The sequence below is a fragment of the Peromyscus californicus genome, unplaced genomic scaffold (genome assembly GCF_007827085.1).
Source record: "Peromyscus californicus insignis strain IS unplaced genomic scaffold, ASM782708v3 Scaffold_7__1_contigs__length_154581171, whole genome shotgun sequence".
Classification (NCBI taxonomy): domain Eukaryota; kingdom Metazoa; phylum Chordata; class Mammalia; order Rodentia; family Cricetidae; genus Peromyscus; species Peromyscus californicus.
In genome coordinates, this window is record NW_026294595.1 from 69,846,987 (window position 1) to 69,870,009 (window position 23,023).

General features: G+C 44.2%; 1 protein-coding gene across 6 annotated transcripts in view; it reads right to left on the bottom strand.

Annotated features, from left to right (window-relative positions):
* Alkbh3 (alkB homolog 3, alpha-ketoglutarate dependent dioxygenase) overlaps positions 1-17,203 on the bottom strand; it is a 90,659-nt gene extending 73,456 nt beyond the window's left edge. For all 6 annotated transcript variants that reach the window (XR_008215148.1, XR_008215150.1, XM_052724937.1 and 3 more), the window contains exons 1-8: positions 17,092-17,203; positions 14,816-14,965; positions 14,413-14,516; positions 12,922-12,956; positions 10,704-10,751; positions 8,898-9,001; positions 7,220-7,308; positions 799-1,008 (exon numbers count right to left, since the gene is read on the bottom strand). Coding sequence is in view for 4 of the 6 variants with exons in the window: in XM_052724937.1 (XP_052580897.1) it covers positions 799-1,008; positions 7,220-7,308; positions 8,898-9,001; positions 10,704-10,751; positions 12,922-12,956; positions 14,413-14,516; positions 14,816-14,894 (669 nt within the window). In the remaining 2 variants the exon portion in view is untranslated. The remainder of the gene's footprint in view (positions 1-798; positions 1,009-7,219; positions 7,309-8,897; positions 9,002-10,703; positions 10,752-12,921; positions 12,957-14,412; positions 14,517-14,815; positions 14,966-17,091) is intronic.
* Positions 17,204-23,023: the final 5,820 nt, after the last annotated feature.

Consider the following 23,023-nt stretch of genomic DNA (forward strand, 5'->3'; position numbering starts at 1 on the left):
CTCCACACTGACGGGGCCTGGTTTATTGGTACAAGCTGAATAACCGGAACTTGGAAATCAGGATGACTTAGTGAATTCCCTCTCGAAGTTTCTTCTAGTTTTCTATCTTTGTTCTAAGGTTCACTTTTGATTCAGAACATAAGGGCTGGACTTGGGGTCAACAGTCCCAAATCTTTCAAATGCATGTAATCTACACGAGAGCTGGGGTGAAAACTGAATCTGAAGTCCGTTTACCCACTGCTCCCCAACCTCAACTTAGGCACACTATGGCCTGGTAACCTGGCTTGAGCTTCCTCTCAGGAGTCAGAGGCTCACACATCTTTCAGAAGAAGACTAAGAACATAGCGAGGATCTGCATGATGCTCTCTCACAGAACAGTGGCCTGCCACACAGGAGCACAGGAAATGACAGGCACTTCAGGGGCATCTTTCTCGAGTTTCTGGAATCTCCCTAACTCTGAGTCACCCTTCTGGAACTCTTCAGTCATAGCGTGCATCACAACTGCAATCATTTCGATGCTTTGCCTAGTAGATGCCTTGCATAGGACAAGGACTGTCACTCCTTTCCATCAGTGGGAATGGGCCCACAGAACCTGGCATAGGGAAGACAATTCCTGTTGGATAAGCAAATGCATGAGTGGGCACTTTGGAAGCCACATGTTTCCTACGGAGGAAGCAATCAGCTGAAAATGTTTCACCAATATCATGGACTCCTGGAAACAGCGGCTTTTAGGAGATCCGTGTTCTTCACTGATTAGGAGGTAAGAGAAAGCACATGTTTACGGCAGAGAATACTTACAGGTGGGGGTTTCTTCCTCATCTCAAAAGTCCGAGTGGCACCAAAACTAAGTGACGCAATGACGGGGCAGCTCCCCAGTGAGGGCTCATCGTCACTGTGCCAGTCCACGCTGTCCTTCTCGTTCCGGTACAGATTGCACAGCAAGGAGTTGAAGGTGTGGCCAGTGTTCTCCTCAATGCGGCTCTTCAGAGTACAGAGCACGGGATGCCACTGCCAGCAAGCCGAAGCAGGTGCAGGGGCAGACACACAAGGCACAGTAGGCCGCCATGGAAAAAGAGAAGGAAAGGCAAAAATCAACCGAGTTCTGAGCAGGGCATTGCAATACACAGAAGGCCAGAGGAGTAGCTTCGTCTCCTCCCTCCATCTCTGTGCTGAAGCCAGCCAGCCTCCTCCACTCTAGGAAAGTACTAAGTGGGAAGGCTGGAGTCTGTCTACCATCTCTTGTTTCTCCTGCAGTGCATATCCCCACCAAGAAGCCAATGTCACTCCGCTGAGGGTGGTTCTGGAAAGGTAGTGCTGTGCTAAGTGGAGCAGTGACGCTGACGTAGCCAGTCAGTCCACACACTCAGGCTCAAGTGAAGAGCAAGAGAACTCTCAACGGGGTGCCTTCCATTCATCCTGTCCCTATTTTATTCTCAACAACAGATTTGCTTTCCTGAAAAGTATGTAATATTTAGAGTAGCTAACTTCCTACAGTCAGAACCCAAAGCCTGGCAGAGTGGTGCGTGCCAGTAATCCTAGCACTTAGGAGGCTGAGGCTGAGGCCACCCTGGTCTATGCGATGTCAACAAACACATGCGCTCTTTTTCTTTTCTATAGAATGGGACCCAGAGCACATTCTTAAAGCCATAAAATTACAGACTTACTCACACTGCACAGCACTGCTTGCTGTCCGTGCCCAGTTCAGGGGTGTAGTTTGCACCATGTGGCCATGTACGCAGGGAGCTATGCACATCAGTCACAGGCTGTGCACTGGCTTTCACTGGAGTTCTGTGTCTCACTAAAAGTCTCAAGAGCCCGGCATACACTTTAGGACAGTGGTTTTCAAACTTTACACTACCAAAATTACTGATGTCCTTAAAAATCCTTCGTTGAATTTTACTGTTGTTGTTTGAGACAGGGTCTCAGTATGTAGCCTTGGTTGGCCTGGAACTTGCTATGTAGATCAGGCCGATCTTGAACTCACAGAGATCTACCTGCCTCTTCCTCCCAAGTGCTGAAACTAAAGGTGTGCACCACTATGCCCAGCTCAAACCTTTGTTCTTTTAGGTTACAGTTATTGATATTTACTATATTAAAATTAAAGCTGAACTGAGAGGGGTGGTACATGCTATAATGCCAGGAGGCTGAGGCAGGAGGACAAAGTTCAAAACAAATACATCATTGGTAGTTCATTCAAAAGGCAACAACAAATCTGTGTAACTTCGTATGAAAAAAAATGTCTGTAATTTCAATAGAAAAATGTGACGAGAGTGGTCCTGCTTTGCAAATGCAATGTCTGTCTTCACAGGAGGCAGCCAGCTCTTCTGCTTCTGCATTTACTCTGCTAAAATTAGTGCACAGTCCTGTCGGAGCGGGTTCTGTGATTGCATCCAAACCTCAGGCTGTGCGGACTTCTTGAGTTAGCCCCAATCCGGAATCTGACACTATCTCAAACTTGTCTTGTTGTTTTACATTTCAATTTGAATGGACCTTTACCCTTGTGTGGTTTTGGTAAGACCTACCCTTCGTCACCTGGGAAACACTGGTCTCTGAGTTATACAGTTCTTCTAAACATTCACACATTTCATTACATAGTAACGAAACTGTAAATACTGACACTAATCTCATCAGACAAGTCTAGGTCATGGGAAGAAGCCAGGCTCAAAGTGATGGACACTAGTTTCCCCCAAAGTCTGGTTTTTTTTGCTTGAAAATTCAACTTTTATCATTGACAACAAACCCTGTCCACTCTTTTCACTGAAGTGAAACTAATTTCACTTGTCGATAAGGACATATTAGTCAGGTTCTCAGATCTGAATAAGAGGTCTGTTTGCCAGTTGTTTTATATAAAAGTAATCTATGGGGGGGGCAGCTTACAACTCAATCACACTCAGTTTTTAGGAGACATGCTTTATGAATTCTTTCAATATCATCAATGAACTATTCAGATGTACTTGAATTTGAGGATTTAATAAAACTAAGGTTACTGTTTTCAAAAGGCTAATCTTCAGTGAAGTCAGCTTTTTTGTTTGTTTTTTGAGATGGTCTCTCTACATAGCCCTGGCTAGCCTGGAACTCACTTTGTAGACCAGGCTGGCAGATCCCTGAGTAGAAGCATTCACCACTTACGCCTGGCTTAGCATTTTTATTTTTAATTGGAAAAAATTTAGATTTAATTTTACTTTATGTGCATGTATTTTTATTTTATGAGTACAAGTGTTTTGCCTGCAGGTATGTATTTATACTATATGTGTGCCTGGTGCTCACAGAGGTCAGAAGAGGGCATCAGATCTCTCGTAACTGGAGCTACAGACAGTTGTGTGTGGGGAACATGAGTGTGGGGAACTGAATCCAAGTCATCTACCAATAGCATCACATGCTCCTAACTTCTGAGCTGTCTCTATAGCCCCCCATTTTTAACTTTTAAAATTACATTTCTTTAGTGTGTGTGCACATGTGCCCACATGTACACAGCACATATGTGGCATGCAGAGGACAATTTGCAGGAGTCAGTTCTCCACTTTTACCATGTGGGTTCATGGGATTGAACTCAGGTCACCAAGCTTGGGGGCCATTGCCTTTACCCACTGAGCCATCTCATGGGCACTAAACTCGGCATTTTGAAAGCTGTAGGTGGGAGTGAGCAGTGGTGGGGAGCACAGTGATCACTGGCAGTTCGTTGGTGCTGAGGTGCTCCCGGGTCATCCATAGGCATTTCTGTAGCATCAGAGCAGATGCTACACAGTTACAAACACACACTCTTGCGTTGTTGTGAAAACATAGCGCAGTCCCTACAGAGGCTTCCTGGACCCATGGGTTGCGCTTCCGCAATGGCTGTGTCCCACCTGGTAGTGACAGGATGGGTGCTCAGAGGGGACAGTGCAGTACTGAGTCTAGCCCCGCTCCTGCCACAGAAGCACTGCAGGGTGACACCAGAATGAAAGCTGGGCCTCTCTGTGCGTATCAGCATCACATTTACTGAGCAGAGGATTTAGAAACGGAACAGTAACAACAGAACTTAGGTCAGTACAGCAAAACAAAAACGTTATTAAGCCAGCCCTCGTTCAAGAGAACAAATTCTAAAATGAAATCCCAGCTACCACATGGGCAAGCTGAGCTTCCTGCCCATCTCCCAGCTGTAATCTACCTTCACAGAGAGATCAGATGCTAGAATTACACACTTAACAAGAAAACCAGAATGGAAAGAAGATGGCTTTTCTAGAATGTGACTGAGAATCTCATTAGCACTTGCCTGACTCGTTTGGGACTCAACACTGCAGCAACATTTAGTTTGCATTGTGTTTCTGAGTGGTATATGGTTTTCTCCCGGCTATTTTTGGTAGTGAAGTATAGAGAAAGGGGGATATGCAGAGGGTAATGGAGGATTAATTTAGGCTCTTTAACCAATTCTCTAAATAGAGATCCTTTAGAACTGAATGTCTAAATTAAAATTCAGCGTCATCTTGCTGTTCAGTGAAGGCATTCTATCCTTAAAGGACATCTGAGAAAAGTGTGAGAACACAGAAGACACAGAACAGGCTTCCAACAGTTTTCAGAGTGACCTCAGGGCCACAGAGGTGGGTCTGGGTCTGCAGAAAGAAGAGGTCACGTTGGTGGGGCTTGCAGCTGACTAAGTTTTCATATATTTTCTTCACTGGGCCCATTATCGTTCAGTTTGTACAAAGACAAACAAGCTTCAAAACCTAGGGCTGAAGCTGGGCATTGTGGACATGCCTCTGACACCACTCTGGGAGGCTGGATCAGCAGCAGTTTGAGTTGAAAGCCATCCTTAGCTCCAGAAAGTTGGAGCCAGCCTATCTACCTAATGAGGCCTTGTCTCAAAAGAAATGTGTGTGTATTAAATATATTAGCAATAAACACACAAAATTCCACAATAGGACTTATAATTTGAGAATCTTTTGTGTAAATGTGTTCACACATGTATAATGCTTAGAGACCAGAAGATAACATCTAATGTCATCCCAATAGGTGTGGTCCAGTTCGTTCTTTCTTCCTTTCTTTGCCTTTCTCTCTCTCTCTCTCTCTCTCCTCTCTCTCCCTCTCTTCTTCCTTTCTTTCCTTCTTTCTTTCTTTCTTTGTTTCTTTTGGTACAGGATCTTTACTTGTCTAAAATTCACCAAGCAGGCTAGACTAATTGGCCAGCACTTCTCAGCACTGGGATTCCAAACATGTACCACTATGCTCTTTCCCCGGGTTTGGAAGGTGCGGGTCAAAACTCAGGTCCTCACACCTTTGCGGCAGGCACTTAGTGGCTGAGCAATCTCTGTAGTGGGTAGCCATTCCAGCTTTGATCTGGAAGTTCCAACCCCCATTGAGGCTTCAGTAACTGTCACGTCTACAAGGCGGGGCCAAGAGAGGACCCTGAAGACCCGAGATCCGGATGCACTGGCTCTCCTGGTTCCTGGACCCTGGACGCTGGAGGTAGACCGAGCAGAGTTCTCCAGAGAACACCACCGGACTGCGCTACGTCTTTCCCAGACCCTGCAACCTACCTATCCCTTCATTTGTAAGTTACGCCACTAAATAAACCTCCCTTTTAACTATGTGGAGTGGCCTTAATAATTTCACCAATAAATCTCTCTAGCCCTATTTTGACAATCTTAATGTCCAAAAAGAGGCTTGCTTGAATAAATTAATGTATTCAAAGACTATGAAATATTATACAGGTATTAAATCCATATAACATATTTACTGATTCTAAGATTTGTTAAATGATATATAGGTAAGAGAAACACATAGATAATTTTTCAGTCTTATTCATTTAAGGGGGTTTTGTTTGGTTTGGTTGATTTATGTTTGGTGGTGCTAGGAACTAGACCCAGGGCCTTGTGCACAGTAGGTAAGTGCTGTTCAACTAAGCCACATGCCCAAGCCACGTATGATTTTCCAGGGAAAGGTCTATCTCAGACCTAGAGCCCTCTTACCTCTTCCAAAGTGCGGAGACTACAATTTCAATAAGAGTCAAAAAGGCTTGTCATTGAAAAGAAATTCTTTTGGAAAGTTGTTTTAAAAATGCCTCCAAAGTGAAAGACGATATGTGGCAAGGCTGTGTGTGTGTGGCGTGGCTTCTGTGCACTCTAAAAATGGCGGTCTTTCAGCCAGGAACTGCCCCCAACCGATGCCCAGCAACGTCTGCTGAGAAAGCTGTCTGAAGGACAAGCTGGAATGAATGGAGAAGGGCCTGCCCAAGCCTGCTGAGCCCCCAGCTTCGCCTCTGTGGATAAGCAGGTAAACGGCTGTGACCAAGTGGGGACAGCTTCTGTTCCTCACTGTCTCCAAATCTACCTCAGAGAAAAGGAGTCTCCACAACTCTAAAGGCACAGTCTTCATCCAGCCCCAGGAAACAGCCCATCAAAGCAGCAGCCTCCCCCTGTGACAGCCACACTGTGTCCATGTTGTCCCTGGGTACCTCAGCACACAGGGGCTTTGTGCTTACATCTTGCTAGGGCTCTAAAACATGTCACACTTCTGTGTGTCCAGATGAATAAGCAAAACTCCATTTCTTCAAAGTCTCTTTCAAGAAAGCACAACATTTTTGTCAAAGGCAAGAGTCCAAGAACTAAACAGGGAGCTATTTCTTGGACCTCAACTCTAGCCTTTGGACAAGCTTATTTATATACCAAAATATCTTTGTCTGCTGTCATGGAATTTTTTTTAAGAGATAGGGTTTTACTGTGCTGTTAAGGCTGGCCTTGAACTTATGATGCCCCTGCCTTAGCTTCCTGAGTTGTAGGATTATAGGCATGTACTACCAAAAGAAGCAGTAGAAACAAGCCCAAGTGGCAGTAAGTTGGAAGTCTTGAAACTGTACCCACAGAACAAACATAAAGTTAACAAAACCCAGGTTTTTTCACAAGTAACAACAGAGCTGAGAAACAGAAGGGCACCCTACCCTCACTGGCCAGCTGCAGGGATGTGCTACACAGCAGCACATAAGCAGTGTTTACGGAGGAGGGGTCGGGAGAGACAGTTCCTTCCCCTGGGAGCCTACACTCCAGTCCCGATTCACTGTTCCAGTTTCCTCCCATCCTCTGAGCTCATTTACAAGTCATGAGCACACAGAGGACAAGAAGCAGGAGGTTTCTGAACCCAGAGGACTTTCTGAAGTAGGAACTGTCATGTGCCTCTCTGAGGACTTACTTCTAGTACTCAAGTACTTAGACCAGCAAACCACACCAGTGACATCATTTCAACATACGTGAGGATTTGGTTCCATAGTGATTCTTGAGTAAGTGTAAGGAAGCTCTCCATACCATGCTGTAAGTCTTGGTTGCGGATAAGTTATATCTAAGAAAGAAAATACAGGGCTCTTGAGACAGTTGCTGCTGGTAAGGTGTGCCTGCTGCCAGCCAGTCCGTGCCTGCACTGTGCAAGAAGCGTGAGGGATACAAAGGAAGAGGAAGGCCGACCCAGTCCCTTCCTCAGACAGGATGTGGGAGGGGGCTAGAAGCTGGACGGGCTACACAGGAAAGAAGACATGCTGGCAGGGATAGCCTGGGCAATGGCTCTGGGGAGGGAGGGATAGCCTGGGCAAAGGCTCTGGGGAGGGAGGGATAGCCTGGGCAAAGGCTCTGGGGAGGGAATGTGTATCATCTGTTTGTTTCAGTCACAGAAAAAAAAAAAAAAAAAGTCTCAAAAAGCAGAATATGAGCCTGGACCTTGGGAAAAAGAATCTGTGGTACCAATAATCCATTTGAAAAACAAGAGAACCTATGTGTCCTAGCAACACTGTACATGCCCCTCTGATCTAAAAAGTGTAAGCAACCGTAGCACACACCTGCCTGTCACAAATGTATGGTATCTAAACTACTTTAGAGAGGTTAGGGGGTTACCATCTCTCCCCAGCAGACGTCAGCCACAACAACAAGATTAAGCACAGGGCTGGGTACATGTAGCTTTCTAAGCCTGCCTAAGACCCTAGGTTTGAACCCAGAACTGCCAAAAAGGGGTGGGAGGAGCCAATGTTCATTAAAGGCCACACACACACACACACACAACACACACACACACACACACACACACACACACCCCAGTCAGCATTCTGTTAAGCAGATATCATGCATCATTTTAATTTAATTAACACATGAATTTTATAATTTATGTACTATTAGATAAATTTTAAAGATAAGAAAACCTAGTCACAACTGTAATTTGCTCAAAATTAACCATTATTTGGAATGCTAAACCAAGCAACCAAAAGTCACACTATGAAAACTCCTAGAATAGGGAGAAGGCTTCCCTAAGAAGGCTGGCTCCTATTCTGACACTTGAGATTAAAGAAGAAGAAGCCAGTTTACATACACTTTGTTTCTTTGTTCACAAGCAATTCAAACTCCACAGCCTACTGGAGTCTATGCTAGAACACAGACGCCTCCTAGTGGCCATGTGTGGTATGCTGGTGCAGGGAGCGCAAGAGTAAAGGCAGATCACATCTTTACAAGCTCAGGAGAGTGGACACTGAAACTGAAAGAGACTGGCGGACTCCAGCGACAGGAAAGAGAACACAAAGTCAGTAAGAAGGACTTGAGAAAAATGTGTGCCAAATGGATTAGCACAAAGAAAGCTCTGGAAACTTCTATGAAGAAGAACCGAGTACCATCAGCACTAACAGGAGGCAGATAAAGCGAAAGGGAGAGCGGGTCAGCCACGGGCCAGCCAGGCAGGCTTTCCTGGCTCTCTGAGCTTTTGCTTCTCTCTTGTCCACTCTCCCTGACCTCTGGGACTCTGCTGGCTACGGCTTCTGCCTGGCATACTCCTTTCTGTCTGTCCCTTAGGGAGTTCTAGGTTTGAACCTGCTTGAGACCAGCTGTGTGAAGCAGATGTAGGGAACTGAAAAGCATTTGAATGGGGACTATGCAGCCTGGAGGCCTACTTACCCTCTCTGATGCCCATCCTCTGTTTCCAGGGGACATCCCGACAAAGGCGCTCCAATATCCAGTCAGCTTCCTTCAAGTCCACAAAGCCAGGATATAAACGCACCCTTAATGCAGAAAGAACTGTCATGAGCTGAACTCCACAGAAGAGGCGGATAGAGTAATGACTGGGGGATCAGTTGATTAGACCTTCACTTGAAAGGGAAGAGGGAACCATCTCACCACTTCCCTCCCACGTGATCTTCATGTAAAATAAACTCCACTCACGGTACCACTAAAGACACAAGGAAGTACCAGGGATGCACGAGGTCTTTTTAGATTTCTGCTTTAAACAGCACTCAAGATACTGCCCAGGAGATAACTGACAGAGTTTACTAGCATGGCTTAGTTTCGAAACCTTGGGTAGGCACTTAATGTCCCTCAGTTTCCAAAAGTGTAACCTAAGGATGACATCCATTTCATAAGGCCACTATGAAGAGTTACCAGTAAAACGCGGGGTTAAAAGGTAATTTTTAAAACTACATCCATTAGAAGACAGAGACTATCATAGCTATCAAAGCAAACACATCCAAATGAGGTCTCCTTTTACTAAATACATTCTCATCCTATTACAGACTCAGCTGAAAAGGTCACTTTGTATCTCTTTCCTAAGAAAAGTCTGGACGTGCCCTCTCTTGCCGTCTTGACAGCAGCTAGGCCTCAGAAGGTTCATGTGATTTAGAAGACCCCGAGGTCATCTAGAACTACCTAGTTAACACAAGACGCGGCTGACCAAGGCAAGACAGCTGGTTCCGCACACTGGCTGTTAAAGTTTGGCTTTAAAGGAGAGTCCGGGTTGATGGCTGCTTTGTTTTGCTGGTGTTTTTATTTCTTGTCAACTTGACACAAGCAGGGGTCATATGGGAAGGAGGAATCTCAACTGAGGAACTGTCTCTATCAGACTGGCCTCTTGGTAAGTCTGCAGGAGTTTTGCCTTAACTGACGATTGAGGTGGGAAGGCCCAGCTTACTGTGGGCAATACCATCCCTCGTCAGATGGGCTGTTTAAGCACACAGATTAACCTAGGAAGAGCAAGCCAGTAAGCAGCATTCCTCCACGGTCTCTGCTTCCGTTCCTGCCCTGACTTCCCTCGGTGATGGAGTGTGACCTGAGAGTTGTAAGATGAAATAAACCCTTTCCTTCCCACGTTGCTTTTGGTCATGGTCTTTATCACAGCAGTAGAAAACAACTAGGACAGGGAGGTTCCGAAAGGGATTAAAACAGTAGCCATTCCAGCCAATTTTACAGGGTGCTCCACATCCAGCAGAGGCTCCTGTTAAGCAATTTTCATTTGTCATTTCTGATGCATTTGTTTATCTCATTGGTTTATGGTGATAGTTAATATACTTGTGCATTAAGATATTTTCAAAATATTTGAAAATAGTGACTGCACTTACTATATGATTTAACTTTACCTTCAGTTCACCTTAATGTGGCACTATAACACTATATAATGAATATATACGTAGTTCATGAAGTACAGCAATAATAATGAAGCGCTCACAGAAGACTCAAGCCAGTGCTGGCACTAAGTTACTGTGAGTGGTGGGGGTGCAGAAAAAGGACTGTCTCTCTGGGCCTTGCTTCCTCATGAAACTGTAGTCATGACAGTTACTGTAACTGGCAGAAGCTGTACAAATGTTTTGATACTAGAAACATTTTGTAAAAAGGAGGTATTACCCGAGTCTTGTGCCTTAACAAGGAGAAGACAATTCAAGAGATGGTAACACAATGACAGCTGCACTCACGTTCCAAGGAGGAGTCACCTACCTAGACACACCTGTGGGGGACAGGCTGATTTCATACACACCTTCCCTGCTAAAGAAGCAGAGGAAAAGCACGTGTTAGTGTGAAACAAAAGAATCCACCGTTTCTGCCTTCCCATGGTCCTGGTTCACTAGGATTGGTTGCCGATAGAGAACACTATGAGGGAGGCTAAGTTACACCCTCCTTAACTGCTGGACAAGGGGCAAAATGGTGGTACATTATTAATGGTGCTGGAAACAGAACCCTGATAGGATCAGGCCATGAAGACAAAGTGGGAGAAAGGAACCTCTGATTCTACCCCCTAGGTTTCGCCCGTAATTATGCTGATATGATCTAAGAATCTATCACCCAAGGAAAGTTTGGAATGAGGCGTACAACCCAGGGGGCAAGTGCATGCATCTCAAGACCTAGAGCTTCTGTTACTTGTAAAGTAAATGTCTAGTGAGTTCTTCCTCTGAGTAAAAAGCCTTCAGTGTTCCCATAACTGCATCCGCGGTCCTTGAGACCTAGACCTCTCTTCTGAGGACTCCCCAGAGTCACCATCTCCAGCATCAACTGCTTGCATTCCCTTAACACAGCACTATGGGTGTTTCTAGCCCATGTTTCTGTATGCTGGAATACTTCCCTACCAGTAAGCAGCGCCTATCCACCTTACCTCCCAGTCTGGCCCAGTGAAAACTTCTGACTTCCCCTACGAAAATCTCACTTAGCCCCACTTCTAAACCTTCCTTGACTATTAATTTGTGCCAGTAACATCACCCATCCCACCCTGTGCCAGTATTAGATCTTATGTACCAAATTACAACTTGTTTACACGTGTATTTTATTCACTAGAGTGGCTTATTTTTCACAGCTTACACACACTGGATGGTGAGAAAAGTTCACTGAATTTAATCAAATGTGGAAAGGTGTGAAACACAGATATGCAGGTGTAAGGTTCACGGCAGAAGAGCAACAGAGCAGACAGGTCATTCTCTACTTTAAAGGTTTTCATATCCCCTCTCTCCAGGGGGTCAGTGGTTCATGACCTCTGAGCTAGGCTCTAGGCAGCTGAATGAGCACAGCTGGCATATATTTCACAACGACCACATCTACAGAAGGTGTCTACAGAGGTTCTGAGGCATGAATACTGTGTTTTAATGAGGCATACTGAACTGTATCTAGAAACTGTCTCACTTAAGCATGAAACACATTTCTGGGAACTGACAAACAAAGCCCAGGAGCATTAACTTTAGATACAGCAAGGCTGAAACCCAAACAAACAGGGGTAGATGCTGTGAGTTTTCTTGACTTGCAAACTTACAATTGCATCCCTCCCATCTAAGCCTGACTGTCATGGTTTCATGGCTTTGTTCATTTTATCACTGATGGAGGTGATAGCGCACAGCTACTATACAAACCGTCAAAGACTAGTAGACCTAGACTGGGCTTAAGTAATTGGAATACTAATCCTTAACATACAAAGAAGAAAATCAAACTCTACACATGTGGAAAGAACTCAGGACTAGTTATATAGCTAACTAGTTGCAAAGATGTGACTAGATATTTTTTGAAATTATGTTGACATTTGTGTTAGCTTCAAATCCTTGTAAAAGCCAATCTAAAATATCTATATAGCATAATAGACTGCTCATGGGCAAGAACATCCATCTGATGCTAACTGCTAACATAAAAGGATCGTTCACACTGATAATTTATTTACATCAGGTGGAAAGGGGGAGGCAGGAGAAAAGAAGCCAAAATATCTATCAGCTTTGGAGAACATTTCAGACACAGATCAATACAAGAGGAACATTTAGCATTGCTTAAATCGCTCAGGAACAACCCCGTGGTTTTAATAAATGGGCCGTAGGGTCATCTAGGTTAGAGAAGCTTTCATAAGGACTGCTAGTAAAATGATACTTACAGGCTTCTCAACAAACCAAGCTCCAGGATTCAGGAAAAAGCCTTTTCTGTCTCCAGCCTACTCTAACAGACACCAATGAAACGGGGCCAGGAAATCTACCCCAGAGGCAGAATTCAATGTGCAGAGATCTTGCTGTGCTTTCTATACCATCAGCAACCCCAGAAAGTCTCCTCGAAAGATCAAGTTCAAAGACTGAGGTAGAACTATTCCTTCCAGCTAAAAATTTAGAGATATTGAGCCATTCTCTTTTTAATGGGAAAATCATGGAGGGAAAGATCCTGGCTGCCCACTTTACCATCGACAATGCTTACTTACTCAATCACTCTGGGTTCTGGGGCTGTACGTACAACCTGCAAGGAAACAGGCAGATCTGAGTTCTGGGATGGTTCCCAAGGGTCAAGAATAACCCATACCTCTCATTGCTAGCCAAAACCAAGGCAGGTTTACAGCTAGCCTTTTTCCAGCCCCATGCCCACTACCCCAATAGAGCATTGTTCCTGTAATCCCTACAACTCTGTCACACTGGACGCTGACAGAAAACGTGATACAATTAGAACTCATCAACTTTCCTGTTGGCCAGAAACTGAAGAAACCTTTTATTGATAAGGAAGACTTTTTTTTTTTCTTTTAAGGAGAAGATACATTCTAAGAGGAGTTTTGATAATTATTTATATCACCTGTGGGTCACAACTTCTTTGGGAGTTGAACGACCCTTTCATAGGGGTCGCCTAAAACCACTGGAAAACACATACATTTACATTATGATTCATAACAGTAGTAAAATTATGAAGTAGCAATGAAATAATTTTATGGTTGAGGTCATCATAAATGAACTGTATTAAAGGGCTGAAGCATTAGGAATGTTGAGAATCACTGATTTATAAGGTTGTTATTATACTAAGATGCCTAATTTTCAAACTGTATTTTTTCCATTTTATTATTAATTTTTTTAAGTGAAGGAGTTGAGGAGACGGCTCAGTTGATAAAGCACTTGCTACAAAAGCATGAGAGGCTCAGTTCAAATCCTCCACACCATGTAAATGCTGAGAGGGTGCAGAGGCTTCTCTGCAAAGCCAGAGCTCGGGAGGTGGAGACAGGGAACTCCCAGGGCAAACTGACTGGTTAGACCAGCTGAATCAGAAAGTTCTATATTCAGCTGAGAGACCCTGACTCGATATAAGGTCAGGAGTAATTGAGGAAGATATGTGATGTCAACCTCTGGCCTCTGCACACACTTCTACAGGCACATACACATGCACACCCATTTATATGAACGTGCATTTGCATAACACACACATGAAAATAAAAAAAGAACTGGAAGTTGAGCTCAAGCTCAACTTGTCTAGCATATATAAGACTCTGAGCTTGATCCCTAGTCCTGCAACGCCCTTGTCCCCCCAAAACTGAATCGTCTATGATTTTTATACTTATTTCCCATGGGAGGTAGGGGGCTAAAAATCAGGCATTTTGCTACAATCACTGAACTTTCAGAAGGATTTTCTGTAATAATTCTGAAGAGAGCATCATTACAGAACTGTTAGGTCTTAGCTAGCCCACTAGTCACAGTATAGCCTTAAGGTGGTAGTGATGGTACAGCTTCCCTGCCCCCACCCAAAAAAAAGGCAGAATACAAAGAATCTTCAGACATATAAGAACACTAAAATAGTTCATATTTCATTATTATTAGAATCCTTTTGTTCGGCTACTCCTAAGTAAATTTATTCAGCCACTGTTGGAGTACCTGCTACAGAAACAGCTTTTTATAAGCACACCTCTGTTACTACTGAAGGAGAAACATCAATTTACCAGCTGAGGTTCTTGGAACACAAACTCTCTGTCAGGCAGCTGCTGTTCCTTGTTCTTCCAGGCCTGCCCCGGTGTTTGGGAAAGATGGCTCCGAGCAGCAGTAGCTGAAATGGCAGAGAAGAGTCTCAAACATGAGCCAATAAACCTCCTTGAAGATGACGTATGATCTCAAATGTAATGGGCAGAGGCAACGAACAGCCTCAACACACTCTGAGGGTACTGACTAAACAGGAGGAACTGAGTTCAAGTCCTTAGCTCACCATCAATAAGATCAGACAAAATGCCAGTCACAGTTAAAGAAAACCGTTACCAACTCAAGTGGGAGTTCATTATAGAGCAAAGGATATAAACGAGATGGTGGCAGCTGTCCACATCCACACACACAGTCCCCGCAGGTTCTTGCCTGGCTGGGCAGTAGCCTGGCTCTTGGCAGGAGCAGCCCAGGCTCCCTGCACTCGGGCTCGTCGTCTTTTGTCTTCCATATTGAACAAAAAGCTTTCTGTTCTGAGATTCCAGAAGATCTCATTCCCAATTCAGACCATGGAATGGTTACCTGTTTTAAAAAAGAAACGAGTGCTTTGTTAAAGGCTGCGAGGGCCAGGCCCATTAAAGGGCAATGATAGATAGCCCTTTTGGTCAGAAGAGACAGCCCAACAGCACAGAGTCATAAAGTCAACTGTCTTTACGACGTCTCTGTCAAGGGCCGACTTCCCCTGGACTGCTGGCTATCACAGCACTTTCTCAATAGGCAGTCTATCAGTCTATCACAGACTGTGTTATTCATATTAGTCTCAAGAGTAGAACACAAGCAACTGTAACGTCCCTATAGTCTGCAACACGAATATTGAAAAACAGGCCAAGCCAGGAGTGGTGGTGCACGCCTTTAGTCGAGAGGCAAAGGCAGGAGGATCTATGCAAGTGCATTGCTGCTTCCCACTGGATGTACTGAATTTCCTGAGAAGCTTTAAAAGCACCATGACAGAGGAACCTGAAGGACTTTGGCCACGTGTAGGAAAAGCTCAGAGAGACAAATGCTACATGACCTCACACATAAAGACTTCAGAAAGCTGAATCCCTCAGAGTAGAATGTGATTGCTTATGATTAGGGAAGGGGGCTAGATGGGGAATAGGACCAAAGTACAAAGTTTCACTTGGACGAAGATAAGCTTTACTGTTCTCCTGCACAGAACAATGACCATAAATACCAAATCCCTGGATATTTCAAAGTTACTAAGAGTCGATTTTAAATAAGGTATGTGAAGTAATAGATGTATTAATTTGATGCACTCATTAAACATCACAAGTACATATGAAAACATCACAGTATCCCATAAATACATACAATAATTTGTCAACTAAAATTAAATTTAAAATGAAAATCTAAAATATTCATATACCACTTTTTTTTTTTTTTTTTTTTTTGGTTTTTCGAGACAGGGTTTCTCTGTGTAGCTTTGGAGCCTTTCCTGGAACTCACTCTGTAGCCCAGGCTGGCCTCCAACTCACAGAGATCCGCCTGCCTCTGCCTCCCGAGTGCTGGGATTAAAGGCATGCGCCACCACCACCCGGCCATATACCACTTTCAAAAACTACGGTTTAGGAACGATTCCATTCCTATGCTTATAACAAGCAGTGAAAGGTAAGATATGCTAATATGTATGGGGAGCAGAAGGGTTAGTGACTTACAAAGTCACTCAGGAAATCAATATCAACTGAAAGTTCAACTTTTATCAAGTCCCAGCCTTAAACTAATCAAACCTCCTACATTTTTGGCCATAAATTATACCCTACAGCAAATACAGAATCCGGGAGGGTCGGGCCATATGTTCTGAATTTAGAGCCACTTATTTTTGGGTCTAGGAAAGCTTCAAGTTCCCAAAGACAGCACACTTACAAAGAGAGGACACTCAGCCTACAGATTCCCAGGCCCCATCTCCTAGACCTTCTGGTCCAACAGCTCTGGGCTCAGGACTCTATGCTTAAATTTCCTATCTTAGATTTCCTTAGGTGTCAAGAATTATGGGTTACCAGCACGCACCTGTAATCCCAGCGTTCAGGAAGCCTGAGCTAAATATTGAGACCCTGTCTCATCAACAGCAACCCATCCCGTGCTTATCATTTATCAAGTAGGGACATGCAGAGGCTGTCACCTGCCCCAAAGAGTTAATGAAACAATCAAATCCAGCTCTCCAGCCTTACGAGATGTGTGACAGAAGTCTTAAAGTGTGGGAGGTCTTAAAGGCCTAAGACGAGGGCTGGCGGTAGTGCCCGAAGGCCTCCGACCCGCTCACCTTGCTGCTCATTCACCCCGGAGCGATGTCCCTCGTCTAGGACAACTAATGAAAATAAAAATTCTAGCGTGCCGTCTGAGACTTAGTTTGTGGAGTCCTAGAATTTATCTACTAACCAAGGTCCCCGCCACCCTGACACTCAAAGCTTGAAAATCTTAAAAAGAACAAGGGCTCTGGCGGTAGCGGGAACTTGCTGGGAATGCAGATCTGTCCCTGTCCCACCTGCAACACTGGCTGAGTCCCAGCCTCTCCCTCACAGGCAGGGGAGTCAGTCAGTGCTGCCCTCAGGGTTGAGGGAAATAAAGCGGGGAGGAGCCTACTGCTGTGATGGGCAGAGCTGGGTTCCTCACACGCCCCGCAAGCCAGACGCTGGGCGAGTTGCACCCACCTGGCTGGACTTGAGGGAAGTTGCCGGCGCTCTGAAACAGCTCAGCTCTCCGGACGCCGGGGAACCTTCAGAGTGGGGCACCAACTCCTGTACCGCCCAACCACAGGCCGTCACTTCCTCCTACGTCACAGACCCGACACCGCTTCCGGTGTGTACCCCGGAGTCCGGGTCGCCCCACATCCCTGGTGCCTAAAGGGCCGCGTCCAGAAGCTGGAGGGAACAGGATCAGAACTGTGGACAGGGGCAGGGGGCTAAGGTGGCTCTGGTGAGGCGGAGATGGGAATGAAGATGAGTCTTCTAGGCCTAGATTCCCCAAGATGTAAGCTCCCCGAAACTAGTGCTGGCATCTTTGGTCTGTTGTGCAAAGGGCAAGCGCAGTACCCCGGAACTTGGTGGACCGATCGGGGAGTTGGAAGGTCATGGTGTGTTCAGCCATAAAATTCGCTTGTTATCTTGAAAACCATGAGGAGCCTAGGATGTGCTTTGTTTCCACTGTAGCCTGCTCAACTTTGGTTCATAGCATTTAAGGCGGAGCATGGGATCATGTCTTATTTGTCTGGGTTCCCCAGTGCAAGGTAAATTTTACTTGAGTCCACAGATCTGTCTAAATTTCATCTAGTGCCACCATTCACGGCAAGTGCTCCGTTTTCTTTTTAAATGATCATAGCTCCTGTTAGCAGGATTAAATGAGATCACAATGTCTGGAACGCTATATAAATTTAATAATTCAAGATAGCCCAAAGTGTCTTCTCACCCATCTGACCTCTTGAGAAGCATCTTTAAAGTGACCAGGTTAAGCCCATGTATCTTACAATATGACTGTTCTAAATGTAGCACTGGATCAAATATTTTTCTGCAAGTTTTTCTCTAAAATTTACCCAAACATGATTATTGTGAAATCTTTCAAATAAGCCTGATACTGTAAGAGTAGCAATAAAGACCTTTTAAGAAAATCCTTTTCTGATTAAGAGGATAGAATCTCTGTCCTGGGGAGATAATAGCATCGCTGTTGGTCCGTGTCAATCACCTGGCCAAAGGACTACCCCTAGAAGGTAGGCTTACCTTAAGCAGCACTAAAGAGATAAGCGGACAAATTAGTCCTTTAATGAGATACTGTACTTTCCTTCTCTGAATTCCCACCCTCTACCACAGTCTCTTACTGAACATAACCATACTGGTTCCTAAGTTTTCCTGCTTTTCTGAAAGATCCAGAAAAAACAAATAGACATAGCTTTTCTTTTCTTGCCATCTCTGCTCTAAGCATGCTTCCCCTAACACTTCAGGCTTCCCCCAACATTCTCTGCTTCTTTACTCTTTCTCTAGTGCTTCCCTGCCTGCCATGTGGCTGCTTGTCCACCCTGCGTCTGACCTCCATGCCCACTTAAACAGCATAGCTTTCCCCTACTTCTCCATTCTCTTCCTCTGAGCATCTGCTGAGATTTACAGCTTACCTGCCTTCAGATGTTTGGGTTTTTTTTTTTTTAACTAATAAAATTGCCCTTGAACTTCTATTTGAGTCCGTTCTTAATGAGACTAAGACCACCAGGCAGCAACCCCAATTTCCCTGGTATTGAGACTGAATAGTGCTCAGCTGTAGCGAGCTCAATGTTCCTGACCAATGTTCTGATATTGCTGCCACGTTCAAGTCCAATTTTCACGGCATCTATTTTTTGTTATACTTTGTGACATTGAAGGGAAAATGATTTATCCCAGAACTGAAAAGAGCGACAGCTGAATTGTAATTTTTACCTTTTTTTCTTTACCACCTAGTAATTGTTCAATGTCTGCTTCTGGCTCAGGAACATTTGATACATCTCCTAAAGGGTGTTATTTCTTTCTTTTTGATGACTATAGTTTGAAACAGCAATAGAGATGCCTGGAGTGAAGTGTTCCTAAAAGCAGTGATTAACACCTAGTCAGCCTCAATAGAAGGCTTCAAAAAAAATCAGCCTGAAATCACAGCACTTTCTTTTCTTTTTTTTTATAGTATTTTTTATTTAAGACAATTTTTAAATTTAAATTTTAAATATATTATGATCATATTCTTCCCCTCTCCCAAGTCCTTCCAGACCCTTTCCCCATCTCTACCCATTCAGCTTTAAGTTCTTTCTCAAAAAACCCAATACAACAAAACAAAAGCAAAAATAAAGCAACACTAACAAAACAAAACAAAAACCAAAACCACCCAACTGTAACCAAATAAAAGCAAACAAAAAAGCCTGTGGGGCCATTATATATTGGTCGACTATTCCTGAACATGAGGCCTGCCCTGGAGTGTCTGATATACCCATGGAGAAAATTGACTTTCTCTCTCCTAGCAAATATAATTGATAGTTCAGTTGTTAACCTTTATCCTAGTGGTTAGGTTTCATTCATTCATTCATTCATTCATTCATTCATTCATTCTTTTCTTGGGGGGGGGGTTGAGACATATAACAAAATGAAATATAATAAAACCAAAACTATCACATAGAAGTTGGACAGGACAAACCAACAGAAGGAAAGGGGCCTAAAAGAAGGCACAAAAATCATTCACCCACTCAGGAATCCCATAACACTAAACTGGAAGCCATAATATGTACACAGAGGACCTGGTGTAGACCCGGACAGTCCCTGTGCATGCTGCTTCAGTCTCTCTGAGTTCAGATGAGCTTTGCTTATGCTGATTTAGAGGGCCTTGTTTTCTTAGTGTCCTCCATCCCCTCTGGCTATTACTCTCTTTCCATCTCCTCTTCCACAGGGTTCCCTGAGGTATTCAGGGAGGGATTTGATGGAGACATCCCATTTAGAGTTGAGTGTTCCAAAGTCCCTCACTCTCTTCACAATGTCTGTCTGTGGGTCTCCATATTTGTTCCCATCTGCTGCAGGAGGAAGCTTCTCTGGTGATGGCTGACCAAGGCACTGATCTATGAGTACAGCAGAATATCATGAGTCATTTTATCACTACATTTATTTTGTTCTCTTAGACCAGTATTGTCTGGTTTCACCAGAGGTCCCTGGGCTACCTAGTCTCAGGTTCTTGACCACTCAAGCAGTGATCCATCTTGTAGGTGTTCTTTTTTTAAAAAAAAAAAAAAAAAAAAAAAAAAAGATTTATTTATTTATTATGTATACAGCATGTATGACAGCAGGCCAGAAGAGGGCACCAGATTTCATCACAGATGGTTGTGAGCCACCATGTGGTTGCTGGGAATTGAACTCAGGACCTCTGGAAGAGCAGTCAGTGCTCTTAACCTCTGAGCCATCTCTCCAGCCCCAGCTGGGTCTTGAGATCAATTCCAATCTTCCTAAGGAGTCGCCACACTGATTTACATAGTGGTTGTGTGAGTTTGCACTCCCACCAGCAATGCATGACTGTTCCTCTTACTCCATATCTTCAACAGCATGAACTATCACTTGTTTCATTGATCTTAGCCATTCTGACAAGTATAAGAGGAAATCTCAAAGTAGTTTTGATTTGCATTTCCCTTATAGCTAAGAATGTTAAACATTTATTTGTTTTTCAGCCATTTGAGTTTCCTCTATTGAGAATTCTGTTTAGATCTGTATCCCCATTTTAAAAATTGGCTTGTTTTCTTGATATCTAGTTTCCGAGATTGATGACCTGAGTTCGATCCCCAGAACCAACATAAAGGTGGAAGACAGAACAATTTCCACAAAATTGTCTTCTGATCTCCATACACATACCTCCACATTCACTCACATCACACACACATTCACACAGGACTTTAAAAACAAAAAAACTAAAGCTATTTCCTCAAAACCTAAAATATCACTGTGGTCCATTAATAAAAGTTAGTGAAAGTGAGAAGTTGTGGTGCTCATGTGAGAACTGGAGTCGTAGCTCAAGTTTGACTTACAATGGGCTCAGATTGTTCATAATCTGCTTTGGCTACCAGCAAAGACTTGGAAGAATTGGATGATGATGCCTAACTCATTCCCATTTAAGTCATTATTGACTGACCACTCTGTGGTGAGAGATCGCTAGACTGAGTCATGAGGAGTGGGTATTGGGTTCCCTGGATAGTCAAAAGATACTTGATCAAGAATGGGAAAGCTTGTGACCACGAAGTCTGGGAGAAAGTGAAGCAGGTAGACAAATAATAAAGATGTTTGTGTACAGTATGAAGGCATTCCCACCCCCTGTAGAGGAGGGTTTTATAATCACTCGATGCAGTGACATGCTCTATCAATGCCAGCCTCTTCTCAGGGCCTGCCTGCCCAATTAGTTGTCAAAACATAGCTACTATCACAAGGATGGAGGATATGTATGAGCTCAGTGACATGAATTCCCCCTGCCAAAGCTGAACTGGCTACTGCTACTACTTCAAACCTAATCTGCAAATGTTGTAATCCATTATGGAGTCCTCCATATGTTACCATGCCTCAGGCAGTCACCGAGTCACTTGGTGACAGAATGACTACATGGCCCCTTTCCATCCTGGCGAGGGCAGAGACTCCTCATTCTCCCTGGAGTGTAAACACACTCTGGATACCTTCCTGGCCCATACTGCTTTGGCCAGGGAGACCATCTGTGAACTCCCAAATGTCTTATTCACCGATGGCATCCCCAAGGGTATTTACAGCTCCTGATCAAGGAAATGACTTCATAGCAAAGGGAATGAATACACCAGTGGACTCAAGCCCATGGGATTAAATCCCCACCACCTGGAAAGAGTTGACCTATCTGTAAGAAGGTGGTGTGGGGCAGTAAAACAGTATTCCCATTGAGTTGGGATAGAAGACTGCCACCTGGCCCTCTTGGGTTCTCTATGTCACTGAACTGAAATGAGAGAAAAAGCTCCGTTCTTTCATCTGAGGTGATTGATCCCAATTATTAGAGAATTATTTGAGTAGCTGGTATATAATGGAGGCAATAACTGTGTCCAGAACCAAGGGCATTGCTTCAGGTGCCTCTTAGTTCTTCGTGCCCACAGTAAGTGGAACCAGGAAACAACAGCACCAGCACCAGCGACAACACAGAATAATTAATAGCTTGCATCTTTAGGAATGAGGATCTGGGTCACTCTGCTAATAAAAGAAACCAGGACGCCAAGGTTCTTGGCTAAAGGCAAGGGAAACATGGAAGGGACAGCAGAATAAGCAGCCATAAATGTAGACTCTGGTTTCACAGCCAATGGCGGGAATGAACGCTCCAGCCTAACCTGTGTTCTCTGCTTGTTATATGTGTGAGCCTATCTGTGGATGATAACCACGGTGTGTGTCCTGGGGGTTACTTCTGCAATTAGGTTTTAGTTAACAGATTCTCCAGTAGGATTATGACTGCACTGGGAAGTCATTACAGGAGACCAAGTTTTGGAATTTCATTTCATTCATTCAGAAATGATGAGAACTCGACCAGTTACACAAAAGAGTCTTATGTTTCTCCAGGTGGAAGCAGATAAGTACTGCTCTACACAAACATGACTGTGTGTAGAGGGTGCAGATGTCAACTGACCAAAGGGCTGGGCTGTGCCAATTCAACCCCCTTGCCTCTCAGTTCCAAAGCCACCGTTCACTGTCCTGTGTGCACACTTCAGTAGTTCTTCCTGCTGCCTGGCCTAGGATTGGAGCATCATTAGTAGAGAAGAATAGACTTGTTAAAGTTCAAATGTGAAATGTCCCAACCAACAGAGGTTCATGTGTGCTGTGGGATGGTCTGTATGTTAAATTGCTCTGATTGGTCAATAAATAAAACACTGATTGGCCAGTGGCCAGGCAGGAAGTAGGCGGGACAAGGAGAAAGGAGAATTCTGGGAAGTGGAAGGCTGAGTGAGGGAGACACTGCCAGCTGCCACCATGACAAGCAGCATGTGAAGATGCCGGTAAGCCACGAGGCAAGGTATAGATTTATAGAAATGGATTAATTTAAGATGTAAGAACTAGATAGCTAGAAGCCTGAGCGATTAGGCCAAACAGTTTAAGCAATATA